The following is a 24,401-nucleotide window of genomic DNA, read 5'->3' on the forward strand; positions in this document are numbered from 1 at the left end:
GAGTTGGTGACCACTTATACCTGTCATCAACACTTTTAGCAATGAATTCACAACCACCATTTCCTTTTGATTTTGAATCTTATAAAGTTATATGCAACCATTCTTGTAGGGAAAATGCTCCAAAAAAAACTTTCATGTCACATTTTATAAGTTTCATAATGGCATTGTCTATCATTTGGCATGTAAGCTAGATAGAGAAAAAAAAAATAAACTAAGGCCTATCAATAGATTTTGGAATTAAGAAGAGTTGCATTGAGCGGTTAGGTTTCATTTTCCTACATAGAAACACTATCTCTGTAATTGAAATGATTATTTTATTGAAGATTAAAACACAAAAATGTGAAGTACAAAAAACTTTAGACAACTTAATTAGTATAGTTTCGTAATATGTCCCAATTTTTCTTTTTCTTTTATACACGTAGAACTTATCATAGGATTTCCCTTTATGGATAATAATCTTTAAAGACCCATAATCGAGCTAATAACTACAATCTTACCCAATGTAATATCTAAACTAAGTTTCATAATAACATTCATATATTTTTCTTTTTACAAAACTGCAATTTGTAAATAACATATACAATGGGTTTGCTTTATCAAATTTTATACCACTTTCACATGAAAAACAAAAAATCTTGTTTTATTCTTATAACTTATCTTAGTTTTGTATATTAGACAATATTTAGATCAACTACCACATGTTGTTGATAGTTCAACAAAAAAAAAAACTACCACATGTTGTCATGCTTACTAATTATTATTTTTTTGTTGAAATTATGCTTAGTAATTGTTGATAATTATATAAATGTGAAATTATAGAAGGCAGGCTCCATGTCGGGATCCGCCCCTCCTTTTTACATTTTAGAATCTCCCAACTTATTAAGCTAATCTAAACCTAATTCTTAATTTGGTCTAGACAAAATCATATGTAAAACTTAATTAGAAGTAGAGATTGAGACATGTTTAAACAAGAGAAAAGTCTTGCTTAGCTGCTTAGGTCTAATTAGACTTAAAATGTGCTTTGAGATATAAAATTTACATAAAATAGAAGCTATCCTAATGATCAACTTTGAACCAGTATGGGACCAAATACTCAATTTGTCTTCGAGAGCATAATTAAGAAATGTCATCTCTTGTCACTGGCTTTATTTATCTCATCATTATAACTTTGTTTTTATTTCTATTTTTGTTAGTTAGCATCTTGATGAAGCAATTCTGAAGACCTGATTTTTACGTGTATTTGTTAGTTTAGTGGTCAATACTTTTTTCGGAATCGTTACACTAACAAACATATTTGTAATTTTAATTCAAATGGTTGCACTAAGTAGATCTAATTTACCAATGTAGACGAAGATTGCATATCAATGATAAACAATGACACAGTCGGATCGAGGATGATGAATTTGTTAAAAAAAAATTTCTTCTAGAAATTAGTGTGATGGTGCTGCCTCAGATTATAATTACAAGTAAAAAAGTAAATGGGCCAAAAATGTGGTCCCTGTCTAGCTAGTAAGTAGTAATATTGCAGCTAACCTCTGCATGCCTATTATAATGAGTCTCACCACTAAAGTTCTCATCCTATCCATTGCTTTTGTTTTATTTTATTTTTCTCCTTTTATGGGTGGGGGGTAAGAGGACAAGGATTTTGATTCTCATCCGAATGAGTTCACATATTTATAACATATTTAATGGTCCTAATATTCCTTCACCTTATCACAAGGAGTTTGGTTTACGGGTAAGAATACGATATCAAAGCATGTAACTCATTAGAGTGCCTGAAATACAAAGAAAATGGACTACCTAGAGCCGTGTTTTGTTTGATTTGGATCAACTTCAAAATCAAAGTGTTTCTAAGCTTTTGGAGCTTCAGAGAGTCACGTAAATATCTGAAGTACGCCTATAGATATGTGAGCTCAGTTAATTTCCCGGCCTAATTAATATCATCATATGAGGTTACATAAATGCTTTGAGATGACCGCGAATTTTATTTATTGAGATTATAGATAATGACTTCATTTCATGTCTTCTTCCCATCTACTTCTTTTGAATGTAACTTTTGGTTTATGTATGTTTTAAATACTTACCATTAATTAGTGCATATTTTTTTTAATAAAATCATATCTTAAAATAAGTAAGGTAAATAATAGAAGTTGAATAAAAATGACAAAACCAAATCCATCAATATTGACTTATTGCACTTTAAGGAGATAGAGTTAGTTGAGAATTGTTAGGAATCACTACCCATTAGAGAAGACAAAGAAGAAAAAGTGATACAAGTAGTCTCAACCTAAAATTAGTGAGATATACTTACTACTAACAATAAAGTCCCTTGTATTCCATCACTAGTGCCTCTTTTGTCTAATCAAAGAAATCCCCCAAACACTTTGGTTTGGTTGGTTTGTCTACTTACATCTAAATTCTATCTTCTATTTTCATCTTCCCTTTATCCTTCTTTCCCTTCAATGATAAAAAATTTTATTCAGAATTCTCGTCTTACCATACCACCAAAATCAAGATTAACATGAGAATTCATAATGTCTTTATTACAACATTCTAGTTAGTAAAATCAAGATTAGCATGAGAATTCAGGTGTACCCATACCTTTCCCTAAATGATCCGGTGTTATTTTGTTTAGTTAACCTAATTTTCATCCAAAATTAAATACACTGGCTACGAGAATGGATTTGTGTTTATTTTGAAAGGTAGACTCCACTGAGTGAAATCAAACTTTTATAATCGTACTGGAATAGATAGAGATAAAATCAACTATTAAATTCCATAACACTAGCTAAAAACAATTCATATTTTTTTGTTGAAATGCTAAAAACAATTCATAGAAAAAGGAATCCCATATCCATTCGTATAGAAGTTTGTTTTTATGGGTACAATTGGTTCGAATGTTAGTAGAATAGGTAACGGGACCATTTGAAACCAAGTCAACTCCAATGTCCTTTTCATCTCAAAGTTTCAAATTAGATCTAACAAAAATGTCAGTTAGGTCACTTTGGGTCCAACAACCATTCATTCTTTTTTTGAGTGAACCATCAATACATTCATAAGTGAACAACACAAAGATACATGGTATAATTCTTATTTCTCTCCTCAACTTTATGAGAGTTATATAAGTAAAGTTCGTAGAACTTTCGAATATAAAGTGCCTCAAATTAGATTACACCCCTTCGGATAAGGTAATAATGTTATTAACACCAATTGAATTTTGATTAAATCTATAACCAATCGATTTTTTTTTTATGTTGGACTCCAATAGTCATTACATTTATATATCATGAATTAAATGGACACTATAATCGATATCTAAGAATCTTGGTTCGATCCTTAAAGCCATAGAAAAATCCTAAAGACGGTTGTTCCTGCGTCCACTTTAATTATTGCCTAAAAAGATAAACCTTCGTAATAAACTGTATTCGATCCTAAAACCTCATGGATTTCAGAATATGTGTCCAACCACTTCAACAAAGAGTAGTGAACTATACAAATCGACATTCAAATATCAGTGAAATAGTTGTACTTTCCACGACAATAATGAAAGTCAAGTCATCACTCATTATTATTAATCATTTATCAAAAAGAATAATTAAATATATATTAGGATAGAAATAAATTTAGTTTTTTTTTCGAAATTGACTACGAAAGTCATTACAAGACATTAATACATCAAAGATGTGATAAACACGATAATTACCACATTTTAAACCCTTACTGGACCAGACTTGAAACCTAACTAAACGACGGCCTAAAGCCAACCAAACTACGGGTCTAAAGCTCAACTAAATTTATTTATTTATCCTTTTAATAACCCAAGTTCAATAAACCATAAATTTCACTTTCTCTGAGAATAGAACCCATCCAAGATCTTAGAGTATACGTCAATATTCTTAATTACTTGTGCAACCAAATGTTGGCAGAAATAAATTAAGTTATAATGCTAAAATACAAGAAATGACGGTCCTCATAAATCATTTTCTTTATTTATTCAAAAACAGAGGAGAAGATTTCATCCTTATAACTTGGCAACCAAATGTTGGCAGAAATAAATTAAGTTATAATGCTAAAATACGAGAAATGACTGTCCTCATAAATCATTTTCTTTATTATTCAAAAACGGAGTAGATTTCAACCATAATAACCTTTTTTTGTTCTAGAAAATGATAGTTTTACCCGGCTAATCTCACGGGTGAATTCCGGTCGAGTTATGTGGACTGACGAATTTGAAAGAGAAAATGTAAAACTCTCTCACAATCTTGTCCGACCATGTCACTCGGCCGGTCTAAAACTTTCACTTTTCAAATGGATTGTTTGCACAATAAAAGATCAAAAAGTCAGACTCAGATTCTAGAACAAGGACAAGATGTATTCGGGAGTGCTACATGTACAAAGTCCTTGACAAAATTCTCGACTTAATGACTTATTTTCACTACAAGACAAAAGTTGATCAAAGTTTTTCAAAGTTGGACTTTGATCGGGACCGTTAACTTAGCATTTTGTCAAGAATCTTGTCAAAGATTCTTTGTACATTTAGCATTTCCCACATGTATTACACAAGTGAATGTAGGGACAAAAGTCCGTCCAAAACTAACCCATGCCCCTTGCTATCTTTTCATCTGACCATTACTTTGCTTCATATTTGGTTGATCAGAAAGACCTGTCTTCTCCTCTCACATTGCAGCACCACTACTACAATGTGTATAATATGCTTAAATAGAAAATTTATACATGGTATATACTGCACGAAATAATGTCCCTCGTCTGTTTTATCTATCTGACAAATATTGTAGTGACACTTCCCTGCACATAAATTGTATTTAGACACCCCACATTATTTCTAACTATTACTCGTTCTGCTTATAATATACTATTGTAAAGATGAATCTGAAAATATATAAACAATAGTATGACTCCAAACGTTACGTAAAGATCAAGTAGGACAAGTTTGTTCAACGTAACGACTAAAAGACTAGAACCGAAATTGTGTTAGCTCTTTGCATAAACTTCTACTCCGCAATTTGATCTACTGTCTCATTGTTTTCTAAATCTGAAATCAAATTTCAACAAAATGTTAGTAATAAAACATTGAGATGGTATATAATTAGTCACTCAGGAGGTTAACTAGAAAACAAGAATAGCATTGCTCTAGTAATAATAAGAATAAAAGGAGAAAAATTTATATACTTAAAGAGATCACAAGAAAGGGAGAAGACAAGACTATTTTAAATAAGTTTAAAGGGTAAGGTTGGATAAGAGGAGATTCCCGAGAAGACTATACTTAAAGAAAGAAAAAGTTCTTCATGAATGATATGAAACTATGAGATAAATATGATAGAAATAAACATGAAGCTTATAAATGAGGGAGAAGGATCAATCCTCTTTTTATATCCTTCCTCTCTCTCTTGTTTATACACCCTCTTTATCATCTCCATTTTCATGTGAGGCACATGAAAGAAAACTTAAAAGATACTATTTGATCATCTTTATCCCATCCAATCGGATCCCAATCCTATCCTTCTTCGTAAAATCATTATTGATTTTTCTAAGTTATAAGAATATCTATGTATATATTAATTAGTTTTTTTTTCTAAGAATAATTTTCTTTAGTTCTGAAAAGTAAAAAAACGCGACAAATTGGAAAAATTCAGCCAAGACCCACTAACATCTCTAATTTTTTATTACAAGGCAAGCACTTTTGTTTTTAGAGAGAATACTACATGGGGAATCTATGAAAGAGACCCAATAATTGTATAGGTCTTCTTTTCTTTTTTGATTTCTTCAGACATAATTGACGTGTATTAGATTCCCACAATTATTCCATAGTTTATTAACAACTCTTTATCTTAATTATTATGGTATTAACCTAATGAAAAACCGTTGGATCCATCAATCCAAAATCAACCTGAACACTAAGGAGCACTCTACTAATTTTTTAGCACAATGGGCTTCTGACAACTTTTCTTTATGGGCGCCAGCTAAACTTATCTACTCTATTTACACATGAATTTCATCGGTCACCTACTCGATTTCAGTCTTCCCTAAATTGCTAGATATGGTGTCATCGTGTCAATGGCAAGAAGACCGTTAAGTACTAAACACTGCCAAGACATAAGTAAACGTAAGTAATCATTCCGAACACAAAGGTAAGCTTACAAGTTCATGTACTATTACTACTATATCATTTAGAAACTATAGCTTCTGTAGTTATCGTAGATATTACTTTAGATATAGAACCTAATATAAACAACAGGTTTGGAAAATCCTTAAGATTGTATTAGGTTTTATATTCATCAAAAAACATGTTAATTAATGAGCATAATGAGAAACGGAAGTAATTGAGACTAGACTGAGACCGAGAGAAACCAGAAAACACGCCACAAAAACTCAGTTTCTATCTCATGGAAAGTTGAAATATAATCTTCTGGTTAGTTAGACGCGTACCTTAATCAATCTAATATTTGATCTTCCAAAAGACGGAGGAATGAGAATCATCAACTGCATATTTCAAAGAGGAACTCCCCATTCTTCCATTATATTTCAACAGCTCAGACCTCAAAAGAGATAGCAAGTCAGTATGTCGTGATTGTTTTTTGTTGAGTACTCGAATGTAAGCACTTAATCCCAGCCATTTGACTTCTTCTCCTTTCAGCTTGAGAATTGGACAGACCTCATACCCATGATTTCTAGAACGCATCTTTTTCACGATAAGTTTATACAAGTACCTGATAGTAAAGATTCATGACATTACTATTATCAATAGACTGAAACAAACAAAAATGCCGGTCCAAAAGAAAGCAGTCATTAAAAGTGTTTACCGATTTATTTTACAAATCTAAAACTTGGTTTAATCACTGTAATGGAATATGAAATGTTTACCTCAATGAGCTAATGATCATTTCAGAGTAGTATTCTGGCTGGAAAGTGAGTATGTCAGACAAGCTGCTGACATAACAATGGAACTTCATTGCACATAGTAAAAAACCTTGGTAGATATTTAATCTGACAGTGGGTGCCGAATTGATATTCGAGTCATAGAATATAGGATGACATTTAATTCGCATATAATGACGTAACTTTTCCTTCAAACGGAAACCTGGTTTGTCTTGCCAACAGACGGTAAGAGTTGAATTCAAATGGATACCCAAATACCTGGTCAAAGATAAAAAAAAAAGATTCAGCATATCAAATGCAAAAGAAAGGCATACAAATTTAGCCGATGTTATGTATAAAATCGAAAGTTAGACTGAAAATAAGATAACCTTGTATAGTCAGCCTGGATCTCCATAGTACAGCAATTAAGAAGCAAACCACTCCACGGGAGAAAAGATATTCCGTCTTCTCCTGTGTAGATCCTGTTAGCCGAAACCCTAGAATTGATTCCCATACTAAAATTCGTACAGGATTTTGCCTCATTCATGAAACAATTATATTCTCGAAACCCTCTCTGCAACCTAGAGAAAAAGCTAGCAGCCACCTTCTTTGAAGGTGATATAAAAAGGAAATCATCAGTGAACCTGAGTAGAATGTGATTACTAGGAGATTCTGTTGTGCTATTCAGGAGGCTATTCTCTGCTTCATTATTTTCACATGTATAACTTTCTTCTAACTCTCCTTCGGCATCTTCGGAGTAAGAACTCTCGTGAATTTTTTGAAGAAATGGAAAAATCAATTTGGCTTCTAGATGAGCGAAATAGAAAGAACAAAGGAAAGAAGATAATATACTTCCTTGAGGTATACCAACTTCTTGCAAGTAATAGTTATGACCCACTTGCAGCACATTGCGTTTTATATGCTCAGCAAGATCACGATAAAGCTTTTCTTTCATTACCTTTCTGCTCGTCTCCTATACAATTACAGAGAAGCAAGAGAGAGATTGTATCATCAACAAGAACCACAAGAATAGCAAATGCTTTGTCTCTTTTGTTAGAAAACTATAACATACGATATACCCATAAGATATACAATCATATTCATAGACAACAAGAACAATCTAAACTAGAATGAGCATACGAATATATACAACGAGCATCTTTGTATAGAAGTTTTCATATATTTTAAACTTTTGGCATCGAGACAAAACAAGAAGAAAACAATAGATTATAGACCTAACCCTTAGGAGATCTACGGAAAGCGTCTAGGAGTAAATAATGAGGCCAACAATCACAAAAGCACAAATCTGTTACCTACAACAAAATTGATAACTGAAACGGAAAAGTTCTGGATGAATACAATGAACAAGTAGAGAACAATGGAACAGATTTTTACTTAATATATTTCTGTCACCACAAACATGAAACACCTAATTGACCGATGGTTTAGCTTTGCTCTTAGAAAGTTAGAAGTTTCATTGAAGAGAAGACCGAGGAAAATAGTCTACTGAAGTCTGCGCTGTCTATTTACGTATCTAGCACCATACTTTTATGTCATACACAAACCATTTTGCAGGCGAAATTGTGTTATGATCTGCTATAGATAAGTCTGCCATTTGATATTTACAGAACCAGGAAAAAGGAAAAAAAAAACCCAGCTTGTAGTTTAGCAGTATATACTCTGTAGAAGGATTTGCATGAGCTCTCTCTCCCTCGTAAATCACAAAATGTATCATACAAAGTGATATAGTATATTAGAGACTGCTAATAATAAAACATCATCTCATGCAGCACATAAAAATACATAATCAACAGCTTGTAGATGCTCTATGCTATATCCAACTCCAACCACGCCAAACTGGGAAGTTTTCCTTGTTAAATTGAAAGACGTACCTGATTAGTAATGACTCTGTGCAATGAGCGAAAAGGGACAGATGCTGTAGATTGTGTAGAACAAGTTTTACTACTCTGACCCACCAACATTTGGTTACGATGGACCCACATAGACTTCTTAGTACAGACAACCTGCGAAGACCATTTAAGGAGGTACTCATCTTTCACAAAGACTTCTTTCATCACCATAAGCAATTGATTTTGATCAATACAATCAAATGCCTTAGAGACATCACAAATGACAACAAAAGCGCTCGGCTTGGATTTGAATCTATTCTTCAAACCAATAACAAATGGGGCTAGCTTTCTATATACATCATTATAATCGAACACCGACGATCCCAACCTCTCAGGATGATTCATCTTCATTTCTTTTAGGACAGCACCCAGATCACGAAGAACATTATTGACAGGCTTGTAATTATCAAATTTCTCTATGCTTTTTGGCATTCCGAAGTGATCCTTCACAGACAATTTTGCACGAGGTAAACTTTCCTGAACTGATATCCTGGATGGTGCACTCATATTTGCTAATGGACGCACTCCAGATCCCTTTGGACAAAATCTGACTTTTGAAAACCCAAAGGACCTTTTGCTCAAAATATGTCGTAATTGTTTACCATCCAGCAACCGATAGTTCCGTTCTCTCAGGTGTGTAACAGCTTCACTTATCAGATTCTTCCAAATAGGCTTACGGTAATAAAATATATCTAACCTTCCGACCTCACTTTCTGTGATGTAGAAATTTGCTTGGAGTATGGGTACTATTAGCCACGAAAAGAACCAATACATCCACCAAGTGAAGAGTTTGTTTTTCAGAATAAGCTTGGCATTGCGTATTTTATTGCTTCCTCTAAGCATTTCTTCATCTTTCCTCAAACTAACTGCTTCTACACAATTTTCTAAGCAGCATGACGAATGATTGCCTGATATCAAAGAGAAACAAGATGTTTCCAGACCATGCACACATTGCTTTAGAGAAAATTTCTCATATTTCCGCAACCTGATGAACTTCGAAATATTTCTCCGCAAAGATCTCCATTGTGAGGGAGCTCCAAGCAATTCTTGAGGAACTATGCTCCTACAGACAGCCCATACAAATGAAATTACCTGACTTTTCTGACAGTAACACCCATTCAGTTCAAGCTTGTGAGCGCAGGTGCTTGGAGTGCTTCTGTGCTGCTTCCCTTGGAACCTAATAGGAGAGCCATGGAAGGTGTCTGCTGGAAGACTGCCCTCTCCTTTAATATTATCACCACTGTCTAGCAGTTTCTCTTGTAGTTCATCCCCCTGAAAGCAATACAATGATGTAACTATCTGCGACAATACATCTATATATATATATATATATATATATATATATATATATATATATATATACATATCAGATTCGCAGAATATATTTCATAGATGAATATAAACAGGTAGTTTTGATGAAGCAAATATGAATACATATAAGATCGTGGGTTCGCATTAATTCCAGAAAATGGTCCACTGATAGAGCTATGAATCGATAAATGAGACGTTGCTACAGTTATAAAAAATGAAAAAGACACTAACAAGGAAATCAAGTTGAATAAGCAAACATCTCATGAAACATACATGAATACCGATGAATCACACCCTCGAACTCGAGGTAATTACATCACACTCTTCCAAATAGTATTCTGCAAAACATTTGAAGGATATGAGTAAGAGATCCTCCGTAAAGGATGCTAACCTCAACTATCTCTTCAGCTTCTCCCATTGATACGGGTGAAACTGCGGGTACAACACAATGCTTATCAAGCAACTTCATATATTGGCAACCTCGTGCTCTGCGAATGAGATTCTTCAGCAACTGTCGAAGTGATTTGAAGCTGATGAAGCAAAACAAATATAGAAAATGAAATAAAGCAATCAATAAAATAGAGATAAATACATATATATATATATATATATATATATATATATATATATATAGATATATTGATAACAATAAAAAATGAAAACAGCACTTACTAACAGAAGAAACTACCTTTTGTAACAACTACAACTTCCTATTAAGAAAGCAAAAATACAATGATCTACTCCAGTGATACATCGACCTTACATTCAAGTAGAAGCAGGGACCCCTTAAACATGATAGTGAGTAGCATACAGCCTACTTTTGTATTCTCTTGGTTTCTTACTCTAGAATTTACAATTATTCTTTTTTGAATCATTCGAATTAATATTAATGACTGAAACTGTACAAAGATCTAGAGTCGACCCTAAAGAGGTTTCAGGTTAAGTACCTGTCGACCTTACAAAAAATGGTTATAATATTGTGACCAAGGCTTCCCAATTACCAATGAAGTCAAGTCTAAAAAAAATTTAAAGTTGCCCCATTTATCCCGCCTGACTCCAGCTGTAGAGAATGGTTTTTATGTCCTCAATGATTCCCATGGTTTTAATTGTTTTCCTTTAACGATGGCATTATTCCTCTCCTTACAAAAGCTCCAAACAATGGCATGAGGGATGATGCTCCAAATATGGTTCCCTTGCTTAGGAAATTTCACATAGATTGCTCAAAAACCATATAAATCTAGGATGGTAGACACCAAGCCACATTGAAGCTCCTTAGGAAAAATTGTCACATACTTGTCAATGATAAGTAATTTGTGGTCTACTAGAAGATCTTCCTCCTTCCACTTGTCCATACTTCTCAATGACAATTTTCCTTCATAATGCGTTTCTCTCATGCCCGAACCTCCAGAGCCATACAGTCTAGAGGGCCTTTTTCAAAGCTTTCAAATTCTTAATGCCTAACCCATCTTTATTCATCAGTAGATACACTTCATCCCAAGCAACTCAGGATTCTATTTTGTTCTGCATTTCTATCCCAGAGAAAATTACATAATTTGGCCTCAATGATCCTCAAGACAGAAGCCTCAATGTGAAAAAGGGAAAGGGATTTGCTTTCCAACAGGAAAGCTTCTTGTAGATTATTTTAGTAACCTTAGCCCACGGACCCTTGGACAGTTAGGCATGTGCGAGTGTTCAAGAGGAAGCCTACTAAGTTGGGTGGTAGCCCTTGCTGCGTGTAAAAACTGAAGCACTGAGTTGGAAAGGCTGGGAATTTCCAATTTCTACCTTACTTTTATGCCAATGAGATCCCTATCTGTAAATTATATATTCCAAAAACGGGAAGAACTGAGTTTATATTATGTATTTTTGAAACTACTGAGTTTATATAATGTATATGCTACAGATATTTGTTTGAGGTATTGCAACACTTCAAAGTATTGCTTGCAGGACGAACAGCAACACCGTCCTCTTTCAGTTAAATCAGCACTATTGGATCAGAACTCTAGAAAGTCACACTTGTTCTTTGCAAAGAAGCACAAAACAGCAAAACTTAGAGCAGCTGATGCCAAGGGCCGAGGAGCAGGCCGATTTCGAAGATACATTATTTATACACTCTTGCTTCTACCTCTACTAAGTACTAAGTAGGGCTGAAGCTACTTCTTTAGCTTCCCACATACATCCAATAAGTTAAATAATTACAATCATCAACGTCTCACCAATCTTTCGACATTGTTCTTTCCTATGTAAAAGGGATACAGAACCCCAATTTTTAAAATTAGGGGGTGCACTTGCAAAATCGTGGTATGAACAACTAAGACGATAGTTATGTTCTAGGACGTCCAACTTTGGCGTTCATTCTCCCGTTCACTACGATCACATCATACTAGCTCAGATACCAATAAATATACTTATCCATGTAGGTAAACTATTTCACAAGGTGGCCAACTAATATTCCTACAAGTCATATCAAAATGAACTGCAACACAAACAAGTTCAGAGAGCTAGTCCAGTGTTCCTAGTTTATATTTTCTTTTCACACTATAATTTCTTTTTCACAAGATAAACAAAAATATGGGCACATTCATGCGATTGGATGAGACCAACAACTGGACAGGATATTGATTGGGAGATATTTAACTCCTTATGGGCAAGAAGATGTAGCTACCTCTCTAACATCGATAAACTTTTACAGATTCACTAACTTTCAATACCCTATGAAATAAATATACTAGTTGATATGCCACTTATGCATAAGTATATATGCGCAACATGTATTAAATGTGAAAAGTACTCCTTACGTTAAAGTGTTAAACACGATTTAGGAACTCCTGAAAGTAAATATAGGGTCAATAACGGTAACAACGAAAAAATTTCTGCCATAACCAAATGGCAATTGTATAGGTGCGCCTACATTGATGGTTTACTCACTATTCTATTCATGCAAAAGGTAAACATGAAGATGACCAGCATTTACTGAACTGTCTAAAAGAGAATGTGCTCAAACTACAAACATCATTTTAAATGCAGTAAAAAAGTAGAGATAACTACTCAAACAATTCAAAAAAATGCAAGGAAAGACTCTAGTATGATAAATTATTGGAACATAGTTTAACCAAGAAACATAAAAAAAATTACTTTTCTTGCAGGCAAGCACATCCAGAGAAAGAAGAGCTATGGCTACGTGAACATGGTATGTAATACGTTAGGGACCCATCAGACAAGCCAAATATATCCTTCATGAGGACAACAGCATCTGTATCATTGGCCTTCAATTTCATCAAAATATCTGAAGTTCGTTAAGGTTACATTAGACATTAGCAATGTCTCTGATGGGTCATAAAACATGTCAAAGTCTACCTGAAAAATAGAAATGAGTCTGATGGGTCATAGAATCAACGGCATGCTATAATGACCAAAAAGTTGAACCAACACAGATATACAAAATGGAAAATGAACAAGGATACGGTTCCTAGGAAAAAGAGAGGAGGAAGAGTTGGAGTTATAAAACATTAACTTTCTGTCGATATTTGTCCCCCTTCCAACTTTTTGTGGTGCTTCCAGTACTAAATAGCAAAAGCACTGCAATGTATGTGCAGACAGGCCAATTGTTAAAACATAAAAAGCAATATAAATAAGAGAGGAAAGAAAACTTTCTTATTTACTTTGGGCAAAATAAATAAGATAGTTGGGTCAAAATAATTATAGATTATCCCAACAAGACTCAAGGTTTCTGAAGCTTCCAACTCTCAAATATTGATTGAAGCTAACACACAAATCACCGAGGAAGAATAATTATTCATGGCTCGACAGGATGCAAGTTTCACATGGTCAACAAATTATAATCGTAAAGTCTTCACCTCAACCTAAACATACCTATTCAAATTGTTTATAGTTAAAAGAGGTATGAATATGCACTAGCCTGCAGCTCAGTATGATAACTTTTTCTTTATAATGAAAATGCTCAAGAGCTTACTTTCTTAGAATGATTACAAACTGGCTGTTGCTTCTTCGGATCCAGACAAGAAAGCTCCACACCTTCAGTGTAAGTTAGGCTGGTAGGAGTGATTTTTTCTTCAAGTGTTCCAGTGAAATTCTCTTTATAGTTTTGATTATTAGTGCAAGAGATTACTGCATTAGGTCCAGACAAACTCACTTGACGCCGTTTTCTACGCCGTTCCCAACTAAATGGTCTTACACGCTTCTTTGATTTTTCCTTATACTTGCTTGAACTTGGTTGATTTGGTTGAAGTACCACTTTGGATTTCTCTTGATCACTATCAACTGAAGTGCAAGTTTTTAACACTTTCATTTCTGATGAAATATTTACACTGTGTTTACCTGAAAGTCGTGAAAGTAATGGCCTTGTGTTTCTTCCTTGATTACTATCAACATGACGAGTAACAGAAACAATAGGACTACAAGAACCTAATGAGCTACTGCATCTCTGTCCAGATATGGTATCTACTTCAGATGTCTCCAAAATAGCAGTTCGTTTCCTCTTTTTTGAAGGACCTGACAAAATGGATTCTACTTTAGTTCAAGCTTCCCCTTGGGGATTGCTTCCCAAATAAATTCATAAAAGTAAAAGTGGAAATTTTGGCATGAAAGATTTAAATTTCAAACACGTGTACATATTCCTAACCTGATTCCCAGTTCAAAATTTTGGGACATAATTGACTGATGGGAGCACCTGCCACCTGATAATGATTCTTGCCAGGAACAGGCAAAAATATAGATCCAAACGTCAGAAGATGAACCATGGCATCATCTCCGATCTGCATATTTCAAACATTTTACACCAATCTAAAAAACCTAATACACACTTCCACTTAAACAATATAATAGACTTACTCTTGTTAATAGAAGACTCCACGCTGTAGTTGTCAAGAGATCCATAACACAACTTGAACGTTCTAACTGCCAGAAAAGGATAATACTGACGATGTAAACAACTAAACAAAGTATTTTTGTTGATGAAAACAACCAGGTCAATGCAAAGCCAAGTTTATTTATGGTCAGCCTGAGAGTTCTAGGAGGTAAAGTCATAGTCACAAGTTATAACATCTCAACCTACAGCTCGAGCTTGACCTACTTTAAGAGGTTGGACCAGCTTGAAGTGGGAACTGAAGCGGCATTTTACTGGACTGTCCTAGTGTCCTGTAAGATCATTACTGAGATACTCATAGACAAAGAGAATTCATATTTGTATTAAGTAAAATCACATTTGTCTACGCAATCACTACATTAAAACAAAATTTCAAATTTATCATTATACTCGATTTTATATAAAACTCAACGAATACAGCCAAACTTAAATATTTTTGGTGATACCCTTTTTAGAGAAATCATCTTTGAATTTCAAAAAATCTTTGAGTTACCGAGTTAACATAATATGAAGTGTCTGTAAGTATTTCTTCTAATACACATCGATCTTGCCCTGCTTTCTAAGCTAAATATTACAAAATAAACAAATTGAGAAACAATCACTAGGTTCCTTGCCTTACTAAAACCACTGCATATTTCATTAGTCGGCTCCCGTGGGTCACTTATCATCATCTCTATGGTTCTCATGACAATCTGAAAAGGAAGTAAATGAACTAGATTATACGGTGAAAGCCATTAAATTTGCATAAATAAAGATAAATAAAAAAACATTCAGTAACTTGACTTTTCAATCATAAAAATGTAAATAAACTTATAGTACTTGCCAGGACCTTTTACACCTGTACAGCTCGGTTAATTCTACCAGGGTTAGGAGGCTTAAAGAACATTGGTATCCCTAACTGGGATTAGATAATCAGATAATTGGTAAACTTTGTCCTCACAACTAAGTAAGAGATTAACATTCAACCCTAATAAGTTGCTGATATCAATTGACAACTAAAACACTCTCATCTCCCTCAATACCGCTAGGGCAACTAGGTGACAGGCAAGTGTTATATCAACTGCATTTGATTCTCTTTCACATTCTTTATGTTATTGTTTACTAATACGATTTTCTAGTACTAAAAGATAACAGAAGAAAACCACTCTGATCAATCAAGGATTAAGGTTTTACGGTACAACTTCCATAATTTTCTAGGGCATTGTAATTAGAATTTGCAGGAGGTCCTCTACTTAGCCCTAAAAGTGGAATTAGAGAGATAAAGAGAGTAACTATCACTGTAAAACATTTAGATCAAGGAATACAACTACACTTTAGTTTATTTAGGGCTTTCTAGCAATTCAAGCAAGTAAATGCAACATTTCTTTTACTTTGCCCTAAAAAGAACCATAGATAGTGTGTTCTTGAGAGAGAGAGAGAGAGAGGGAGAGAGTAACCTCCTGTTGTGACCATCGACAATCAGGATCGAAAAAAGAGAGAGATGGTGCATTTTCAGAAACAACAACGAAACAATTAGTCAAGAGAACAACATAATCTAGAGGATCGCCGGTCCGGAGAAGAAATGCATTAGCATCTAAACCACTGCAACCGAGACATCGTCTTCCTCCGCATCGACACTCCTCAGATGAAGAAGAAGAAGAAGAAGATGAAGGAAGCAGTGATATGATGGTGTCTGCTAACGTGCGAGCTCGGTCACGATAAACCCTCCATAAAACCTCAGGAACTCCTCGTTTCTTCGCCATTAAAAGCTGAGACACCCGAAAGAACTTACCAGTCGTTTATTAGGCTGTCGATCAAGTGCCATTTTATAATGGTCAGAGTAAAGGTAAGATTTCATTCAATTTTCCCGCCACGATGTACGGTTGGGATAAAAATGTCGGGAAAAAATCCCCTATCGGGGTGGGAATTGATCCGATCGGGTTCTCCGTCCAACTAAACTTCTCAGGGCAGTCTTGGTCAAAAACTAAAATTGTGTGTCCATTCATTTATTAGGGTCCCGTCAAAACTACAAATTCCTTTTACCGTTTCAGGCTTTTGACCGACTGACGAGACAAACCTTCTCGGTGTCGGGTCGGTCAGGTTCGTGGTTGGCCACCAACCTAATAATAAATAAAAATTTATTTTAAAAGACTTGTTCACACTTACACTACATTAAAAATGTTAAGGTAGTCATTTATTTCAAATCATACAACATCAGAAAAATTTAAAATTCAACCAAAAATCTAGTGATCGTGTTAATAATGTATATATAGATACCGTGAAAGCGCTAGGAGCTCTTAACAAAAAAAAAAAATGAAAGCACTAGGAGGTGCTAAGAGACCTTAGGGTTTTATGATCCAATGGTCTAAGAGCCCCTTATATATCGGTGGTGGTATTTACAGAGCTCTCTATTTACATATCAGTTTATTTGCAGAATTGATCGTCTCCTCCAGCAACATCACCGCCCACTACACTCGATCACCATCGTCCCCGACGATTCTCCCTCTCTCTCGTGTTTCAGACGAAGGGGTTTCCTCATCTGGATTAGAACCAAACTAAGGGGCTTCCTTCATATGAAACTCAGATAAGACGAATGGAAACTCATTTGTTTGGGTTTCAACGAAAGGGAGGAAACCCCATCTTTTCCATTTGAACCAGACCAAGGTAGCCTTCGTCTTATATATCCAAACGAATGAAGAAAGACGGGGTCGACGGAGGGAGAAGGGATGGAGAAGAAATTCGGACAATGGCTCCATAACCGGCGGCCGATGGTCGACAAGAACGATATATGGGTTTAAGTTTTGCTTAATTCCTAATGATTTTAGTTTACATCCCAAACTTGATCTTTAAATACTAAATAATTTACTAGCTAGAGAGAGAGAGAGAAATCCATCTCAAAAATAAAAATTGCACCGTAAATATCTTAAGTTGCTTGGCAGATACTAGTGACCGATAAACCTTTGGATCACACCCACAAAATGAAGGGTTGTATCTATGAGGTTGCGGCACTAGTCGGATGGGTCGGTTCGTACTCATTTCGAATATCCGATCGTGTCTACAGGGTTAAACAAGACATTTATCTAGTCAAGGCCCTCTATCCACTTCCCCTCGTTAATTACCCTTCAAATAGATTGGACATGCCCGCAACATATCGGGCATTTGCGTTCCACCTTGAACTCGAGGACCCAAGGGTGTTGGGTTCGGGCTATTCTCCCACTTCTGTATTGGTTCTTTCCGCTTTTCATTGCCGAAGATAAAAGGTATCGCTGTTGATTTCAATGTCATTAAGCGGTGAAGTTAACTGTACCGGTCTTTGCCCAAAAACATTGTACCGAGATTTTTGTTTTAATTAATGATAAAGAAAATAGATAACAGTACTAGTTTGTTTGTAAATTTCATTTAATAAAAGAAAATGTTATGATGGTAAAGACTGTTTGAAACATGATGGTAAAAATTGTTTTAAAGCTAATTTAGAGAGAAAGGAAGAAGAAGAGAGAGAGAGAGAAAGAAGAAAAAAAATACTAATTTGAAGGTTGCCGGAAAATTTGGCTTGTCGGCGATTATTTTTCGACGAGTATCTTGGGTATAAGGAAGTGAGATAAAAGGAAATAGATGGATAAGGTGGAGAAGAAAAAGATGGATGAGTTCGATAATTAAAAGAATTTTTTTAATTACAGAATGTCATTAAGGTAAAATGGAAGAGTAAACAAACTTTCTCAGACACAATTAGAAACCAAACAAGAAGCGCGAACATTTATAGAGAACAAATCGACTAGTTGATCACAAATAAGGGCAAAAACGTAATTAACCTGATAACAGATTGTAAGAAGATCAAATAACTTGTTGCGTTTAGTGGTTCTCTTCCTCTCTTTAAATGTCTACCCTTCCAGGTCGATTTATCAATATTAGACTATAATTCATTGAACCCCGTCTCTCTACACATATATTTTCTTAATATAATATGTGGTGAAGATGTAAAAAAAATTTGTTAGAATTTGGTTGGCTTTCTTGAGAATATGATGAATGGGACCCATATTTAAGGTTGTTGACGTCAAAGTAAAATATTATGATGAGTAAAGAAAAGGACAAATGCCAATGTAAAGGAACAAAAGTCATTACTCTCAACTATAAATTTACCATAATTTATGAGGAGAAAATGAAGAAAACAGTCTACGTACTAAAGTAAACAAAACTCGTACAAAACGAAAATTCAACTTCTTCAATTTCTCTTTTTCTTTTTGTTTTATTATTTCCCCCTTTTATTTGTTTTCCAAATGAGGAAAATTAAACCAGCAAACCTATCAATACGTCGTCTCCTTATAACTCCTTTATTCTCATTATTTTCGAGATGCTCCTTCAACAAAAAAAATTATTTTCGAGATGCTTAATGCATGTAAAAGGCGAAAAAGGAAGCCAAAGATGCACCAACAATTGACCCAATAACAGGCATAGTCACGGTTGAAGCACTGGCTGGTGCTGGAGCAGGTGCTTCTGTAGCCAATACCACATCCATGGAGGCTGCAGCTGCAGCTGCGATGAGGACAACACAAGCGATCTTCTTCATGTCCATAATGGTAATTTAGTTATTTCGGTGAAATCTTCAACAAATATAGAGATATATCTCACCGAAATGATGGGACTTGAAGAAGAATAGGAAGAATTGAAAGCAAATTACTTTCTTCTTATGTTTTGTTTTTGCTGGCCTGAGTTATAATGTGGGTATTAGGAGGTATTTATAGTGGAATGGTCTCTCACTTGTTAGGGCAAAAATAGTTAAAAGCTGTTTCATTAGAACGTGAAATGTGGGTTAACGTGTTCGGATTTGCTAGGTAATAGCTCAGAGTTTTGAAGAGAAAAAGGGATCATTGATTTCTTTTGGGGGCCAAGACTTGCCATACAAGGTGTGGATTCTAGGAGCCATCTCCATCTCGGTCAAGGTCTCCTCCACGATTTCACACGTTTAGGGAATGGTCAAAATAAAAAGATGATAAAAAGACAATTGAGTTCACTGTTGACCGATTAACTTTCTTCTAAGTCTAATAAGAATAATTTATTGGTATGGACAAAGTTATAACTTCCATATCACAACTATGTATCAATCTAACGCTGATTTCAGTGTTATTATGCGATGAAGTGGAACTATGTCAGTCTTTGCCCAAAAACCAGTGGCGTGGCTGAGAATGCGGGGGTCCGGTGCGAAAAATATTAAGGATCCTTTCTCCGATAATGTTAAAACGCAAATTTGTTTTCCAAATATAAGGCATTTAGCAAAAATCCAAAATAAATTAAGCTAGAAATTTTTTCTTATCTCATATGAATTTAAGTTGTGTAATTTTTGCTCCGAAAAATTTGTTTAAGCAAAAACCACACGCATCGAACTAAATTTACTCTATGAAAAAAAATCAAACAATAAATATTATACCTCACAATTAGTCTTTAACTAAAACTAGTTGATTATAGTTAATAGTTGTTGTTACTACTAACAATTCGAGACAATAATGAATTGAGAAAATAAACAAAAAAAAGTTGATAAGGGGGAGTTGTGATCTCATGTTTGTTGCGCAAAATATTTACCAACTGAGTTGCAAATTTTTATTTGAATCATTTTACATTTTCTTGTTATTAGATTTAATTTGAGATTTATGGGCCCCTAGGTTTTTTAAAAAATTTATTAGTTTGAGGGGCCCGGTGCGACCGCTGCGGTCGCACCCCCTCAGACACGCCACTGCCAAAAACATTATAACGAGATATTTTTTTAATTAATGATAAAGAAATTAGACAATAGTACTAGTTTCTTTGTAACTTTCATTTAATAAAAGAAAATGCCATGATGGTAAAGATTGTTTGAAACGTGACTTTTCTGAGGAAAATAAAAGTTAAAATTGTTCTAAATCCAATTTGAAGAGAGAAAGAAAAAAAGAAACTAATTTGAAGGTAGTCCGAAAAAGTGGTTTGTCGGCGACTGTTTTTTGACTACTATGTTGGGTAGAAGGAGGTGAGAGTGAGATAAAAGGAAATAACTGGATGAGGTGGAGAAGAAAGAGATGGATTATTATAGGTTATTTTCTTTTTGGCCCCTTACTTTGTGATCAGTTTTCTTTCTGACTCCCTATTTTTCTTAAATTCAAATTTAACTCCCTTTTTTTAATGTAGATGTCATAACTACTCTTCCTATAAATATATTTTCAAAATAAAATTAATTAGAAAATATCTCTCTCCATCTCACTTCCACCTCACCTCTCTCTCCACCTCACATCTCTCTTCTCCGACGAAGGTCGTCGGGCAGAAAATTTTTCGACCGACGACCTTGAAACATAAAAAAAAATTTCTATCTTCTCTCTCCCCCTCTCTCTCTCTTCTTTCTTCTCTCTCTTTTCTTCTCTCCCTACTCTATCTCTCTCTAAAGCTCCGACGAAGGGGATAAACCTCTTCGCTGGAGCCCCTGGTTTCCAGACGAGACAAGATCTCATCTGGTTTCCTATCTGGTCTCGTATGGAAACCAAAACTGGTCTCGTTTGGAAACCAGAGGCTCCTTTCCTTCGACAGAGTGTTTAGAGAGAGAGATAGGAGGGGATTTTTTTTTTTTTTTTTTTATGTTTGAAGGTCGCCGCCAGAAAAAATTTCTGGCCGTCGACTTTCGTCGAAGAAAAGAGTGGTGAGGTGGAAAGAGATGTTATCTAATTAATTTTATTTTAAAAATATATTTATAATAAGGGTAGTTAATGACATTACATTAAAAAAGAGGGGGTCAAATTTGAATTTATAAAAAATAAGGGGCCAGAAAAGAAGTTAGTCACAAAGTAGGGGGCCAAAAAGAAAATAACTCATTATTAAAAGACATTTTTTAGTTCCAGAATGTCATTAGGGTTAAATGGAAGAGTAAACAAACTTTCTCAGACACTATTGGAGACCAAACAGGACGCTCGAACTCTTAGGAGGACGAATCGACCAGTTGATCACAAATTGGGGCCAAAACAGAATTAACCTGATAACAAATTGTAAGAAGATCAAACAGCTTGTTGCATTTAGTTGTTCTCTTTCTCTCTTTAAATGTCTACTATTCCAGGTCGATTTACCAATCTTAAGTATAGTTTATTGAACCCCGTCTCTCTCCGCATATATTTTCTTTCTATATAGTATGTGGTGAAGACGTAAAAAGATTTACTATAATTTGGTGGGCTTTCTTGGGAATAAGATGAACGCGAGTACGCGACCCATATTTAAGGTTCTTGATTTTTTTTGTTGAAAAATATTTAAGGTTGTTGATGTCAGAGTAAAATATTATACTAATGAGTAAAAATAGAAAAGAACAAATGCAAATGTAAAGGAACAAAAATCATTACTCTCAAACTATAAATTCAACATAATTTATGAGGAGAAAAGGAAGAAATCAATCCACATGCTAAAGTAAAAAACTCATACAAAATGAAATTCAACTTCTTCAATTTCTCTTTTTCTTTTTGTTTTATTATTTCCCACTCTTATTTGTTTTTCCAAATGAGGAAAATTAATCCAGCAAAACTATCAATACGTCATCTTCTTACGACCTCGTATTACTTCTTTATTCTCATTATTTCTCGAGATATTTAATGCATGTAAAAGGCGAAAAAGGAAGCCAAAGATGCACCGACAATTGACCCAATAACAGGCATAGTCACGGTTGAGGCACTGGCTGGTGCTGGAGCAGGTGCTTCTGTAGCCAATACCACATCCATGGAGGCTGCAGCTGCGATGAGAACAACACAAGCGATCTTCTTCATGTCCATAGTGATAATTTTGTTATTTCGGTGAAATCTTCAACAGATTTAGAGATAAATCTCACCGAAATGATGGGACTTGAAGAAGAAGAATAGGAAGAAGGGAAAGCAAATTACTTTCTTCTTATGTTTTGTTTTTGCTGGCCTGAGTTATAATGTGGGTATTAGGAGGTATTTATAGTGGAATGGTCTCACTTGTTAGGGCAAAAATAGTTAAAAGCTGTTTGCTTAGAACGTGAAAGTGGGTTAACGTGTTTGGATTTGCTTAGTAATAGCTCGGAGTTTTGAAGAGAAAAAAAGATCATTGATTTTTTTGGGGTGCCAAGACTTGACCTACATACAAGGTGTGGGACTAGGAGCCATCTCCATCTAGGTCAAGGTTTCCTCCACCATTTCACACGTTAAGGAAATGGTCAAAATAAAAAGATGATAAAAAGACAATTGGGTTCACAGTTGACCGACTAATTTTCTTGTAAGGCTAATGTGAATAATGTTATTGGTACCAACAAAGTTATAACTTCCATATCACAACTATGTATCAGTCTAATGATGATTCAGTGTTATTAAGCGGTGAAGTGTAACTGTATTAATCTTTGCCCAAAAACATTATAGCGAGATATTTTTTTTAATTAATGATAAAGAAAATAGATAATAGTATTTATTTAGGATTTAGTTGTTTTGTAACTTTCATTTAATAAAACAAAATGTCACGATGGTAAAGATTGTTTGAAACATGACTTTTCTTAGGAAAATAAAAGCTAAAATTGTTCTAAATCCAATTTGGAGAGAAAGAAAGAAGAAGAGAGAGAAATAAGAAGACATAAAAAATCTAATTTGAAGGACGTTGGAAAAAGTGGCTTATCGACGATTATTTTTCAACGACTATCTACGTAGAAGGAGGTGAGATAGAAGGAAATAGATGGATAAGATGAAGAAGAAAGAGAGGGATGAGTTGGATAATTTCTTTGAGTTGGATAATTAAAAGAATTTTTTTTTACACAATGTCATTAGGGTAAAACGGAAGAGTAAACAGACTTTCTCAAACACAATTGAATACCAAACAAGAAGCTCGAACATTTATGGAGGACAAGTCGACCAGCTGATAACAAATAGGGACGCAAATGGAATTAACCTGATAACAGATTGTAAGAAGATCAAACAACTTGTTGCATTTAGTTGTTCTCTTTTTCTCTTTAAATGTCTACTATTCCAGTTCGATTTATCAATCTTAGGCATAGTTTATTGATTCTCTTTAAATGTCTACTATTCCAGTTCGATTTATCAATCTTAGGCATAGTTTATTGAACCCCGTCCAACATATATTTTCTTTTTATAATATGTGGTGAAGACGTAAATATATCTATTATAATTTGGCGGGCTTTCTTGGGAATAAGATGAGGCTTTCACACGAATATTGGTTTACCAGCGGGGGTGAAGTCGGGAGCGTGTACTTCGTTACCTTGGGACCCATTTAAGGTTGTTTTTTTGTTGTCGAAACATATTTAAGGTTTTTTTTTTTTTTTTTTTTTTTGTTGAAAGATTTAAGGTTGTTGATGTCAGAGTAAAATATTATACTAATGAGTGAAAAAGTAAAGAACAAATGCAAATGTGAAGGAACAAAAACCATTACTCTCAAACTATAAATTTACCACAATTTATGGGGAGAAAAGGGAGAAATCAATC

The 24,401-nt window shown here is 34.5% G+C and overlaps 2 protein-coding genes and 1 pseudogene across 2 annotated transcripts; all 3 read right to left on the reverse strand.

Moving 5' to 3' along the window:
• Positions 1 to 4,712: 4,712 nt before the first annotated feature.
• TERT (telomerase reverse transcriptase) lies at positions 4,713 to 16,963 on the reverse strand. The gene is made up of 13 exons (XM_086632950.1): positions 16,419 to 16,963; positions 15,597 to 15,674; positions 14,949 to 15,014; positions 14,740 to 14,872; positions 14,071 to 14,609; positions 13,562 to 13,676; positions 13,233 to 13,383; positions 10,489 to 10,627; positions 8,769 to 10,058; positions 7,266 to 7,849; positions 6,883 to 7,155; positions 6,448 to 6,728; positions 4,713 to 5,053 (listed from the first exon to the last, which is right to left on the reverse strand). The coding sequence occupies exons 1-12, from the start codon at positions 16,722 to 16,724 to the stop codon at positions 6,458 to 6,460; spliced, it is 3,945 nt and encodes a 1,314-aa protein (XP_086489076.1). The 5' UTR covers positions 16,725 to 16,963; the 3' UTR covers positions 4,713 to 5,053; positions 6,448 to 6,457.
• A 2,096-nt stretch (positions 16,964 to 19,059) lies between these two features.
• Positions 19,060 to 19,663, reverse strand: LOC147545620 (arabinogalactan protein 23 pseudogene; annotated as a pseudogene).
• A 2,620-nt stretch (positions 19,664 to 22,283) lies between these two features.
• On the reverse strand, positions 22,284 to 22,868 carry LOC147545621 (arabinogalactan protein 23-like). The gene has a single exon (XM_086638010.1). The coding sequence runs from the start codon at positions 22,725 to 22,727 to the stop codon at positions 22,548 to 22,550; it is 180 nt and encodes a 59-aa protein (XP_086494136.1). The 5' UTR covers positions 22,728 to 22,868; the 3' UTR covers positions 22,284 to 22,547.
• Positions 22,869 to 24,401: the final 1,533 nt, after the last annotated feature.

The sequence above is a fragment of the Eschscholzia californica genome, unplaced genomic scaffold (genome assembly GCF_041429995.1).
Source record: "Eschscholzia californica isolate CP2 unplaced genomic scaffold, dmEscCali1.0.p SCAF_4, whole genome shotgun sequence".
Lineage (NCBI taxonomy): Eukaryota > Viridiplantae > Streptophyta > Magnoliopsida > Ranunculales > Papaveraceae > Eschscholzia > Eschscholzia californica.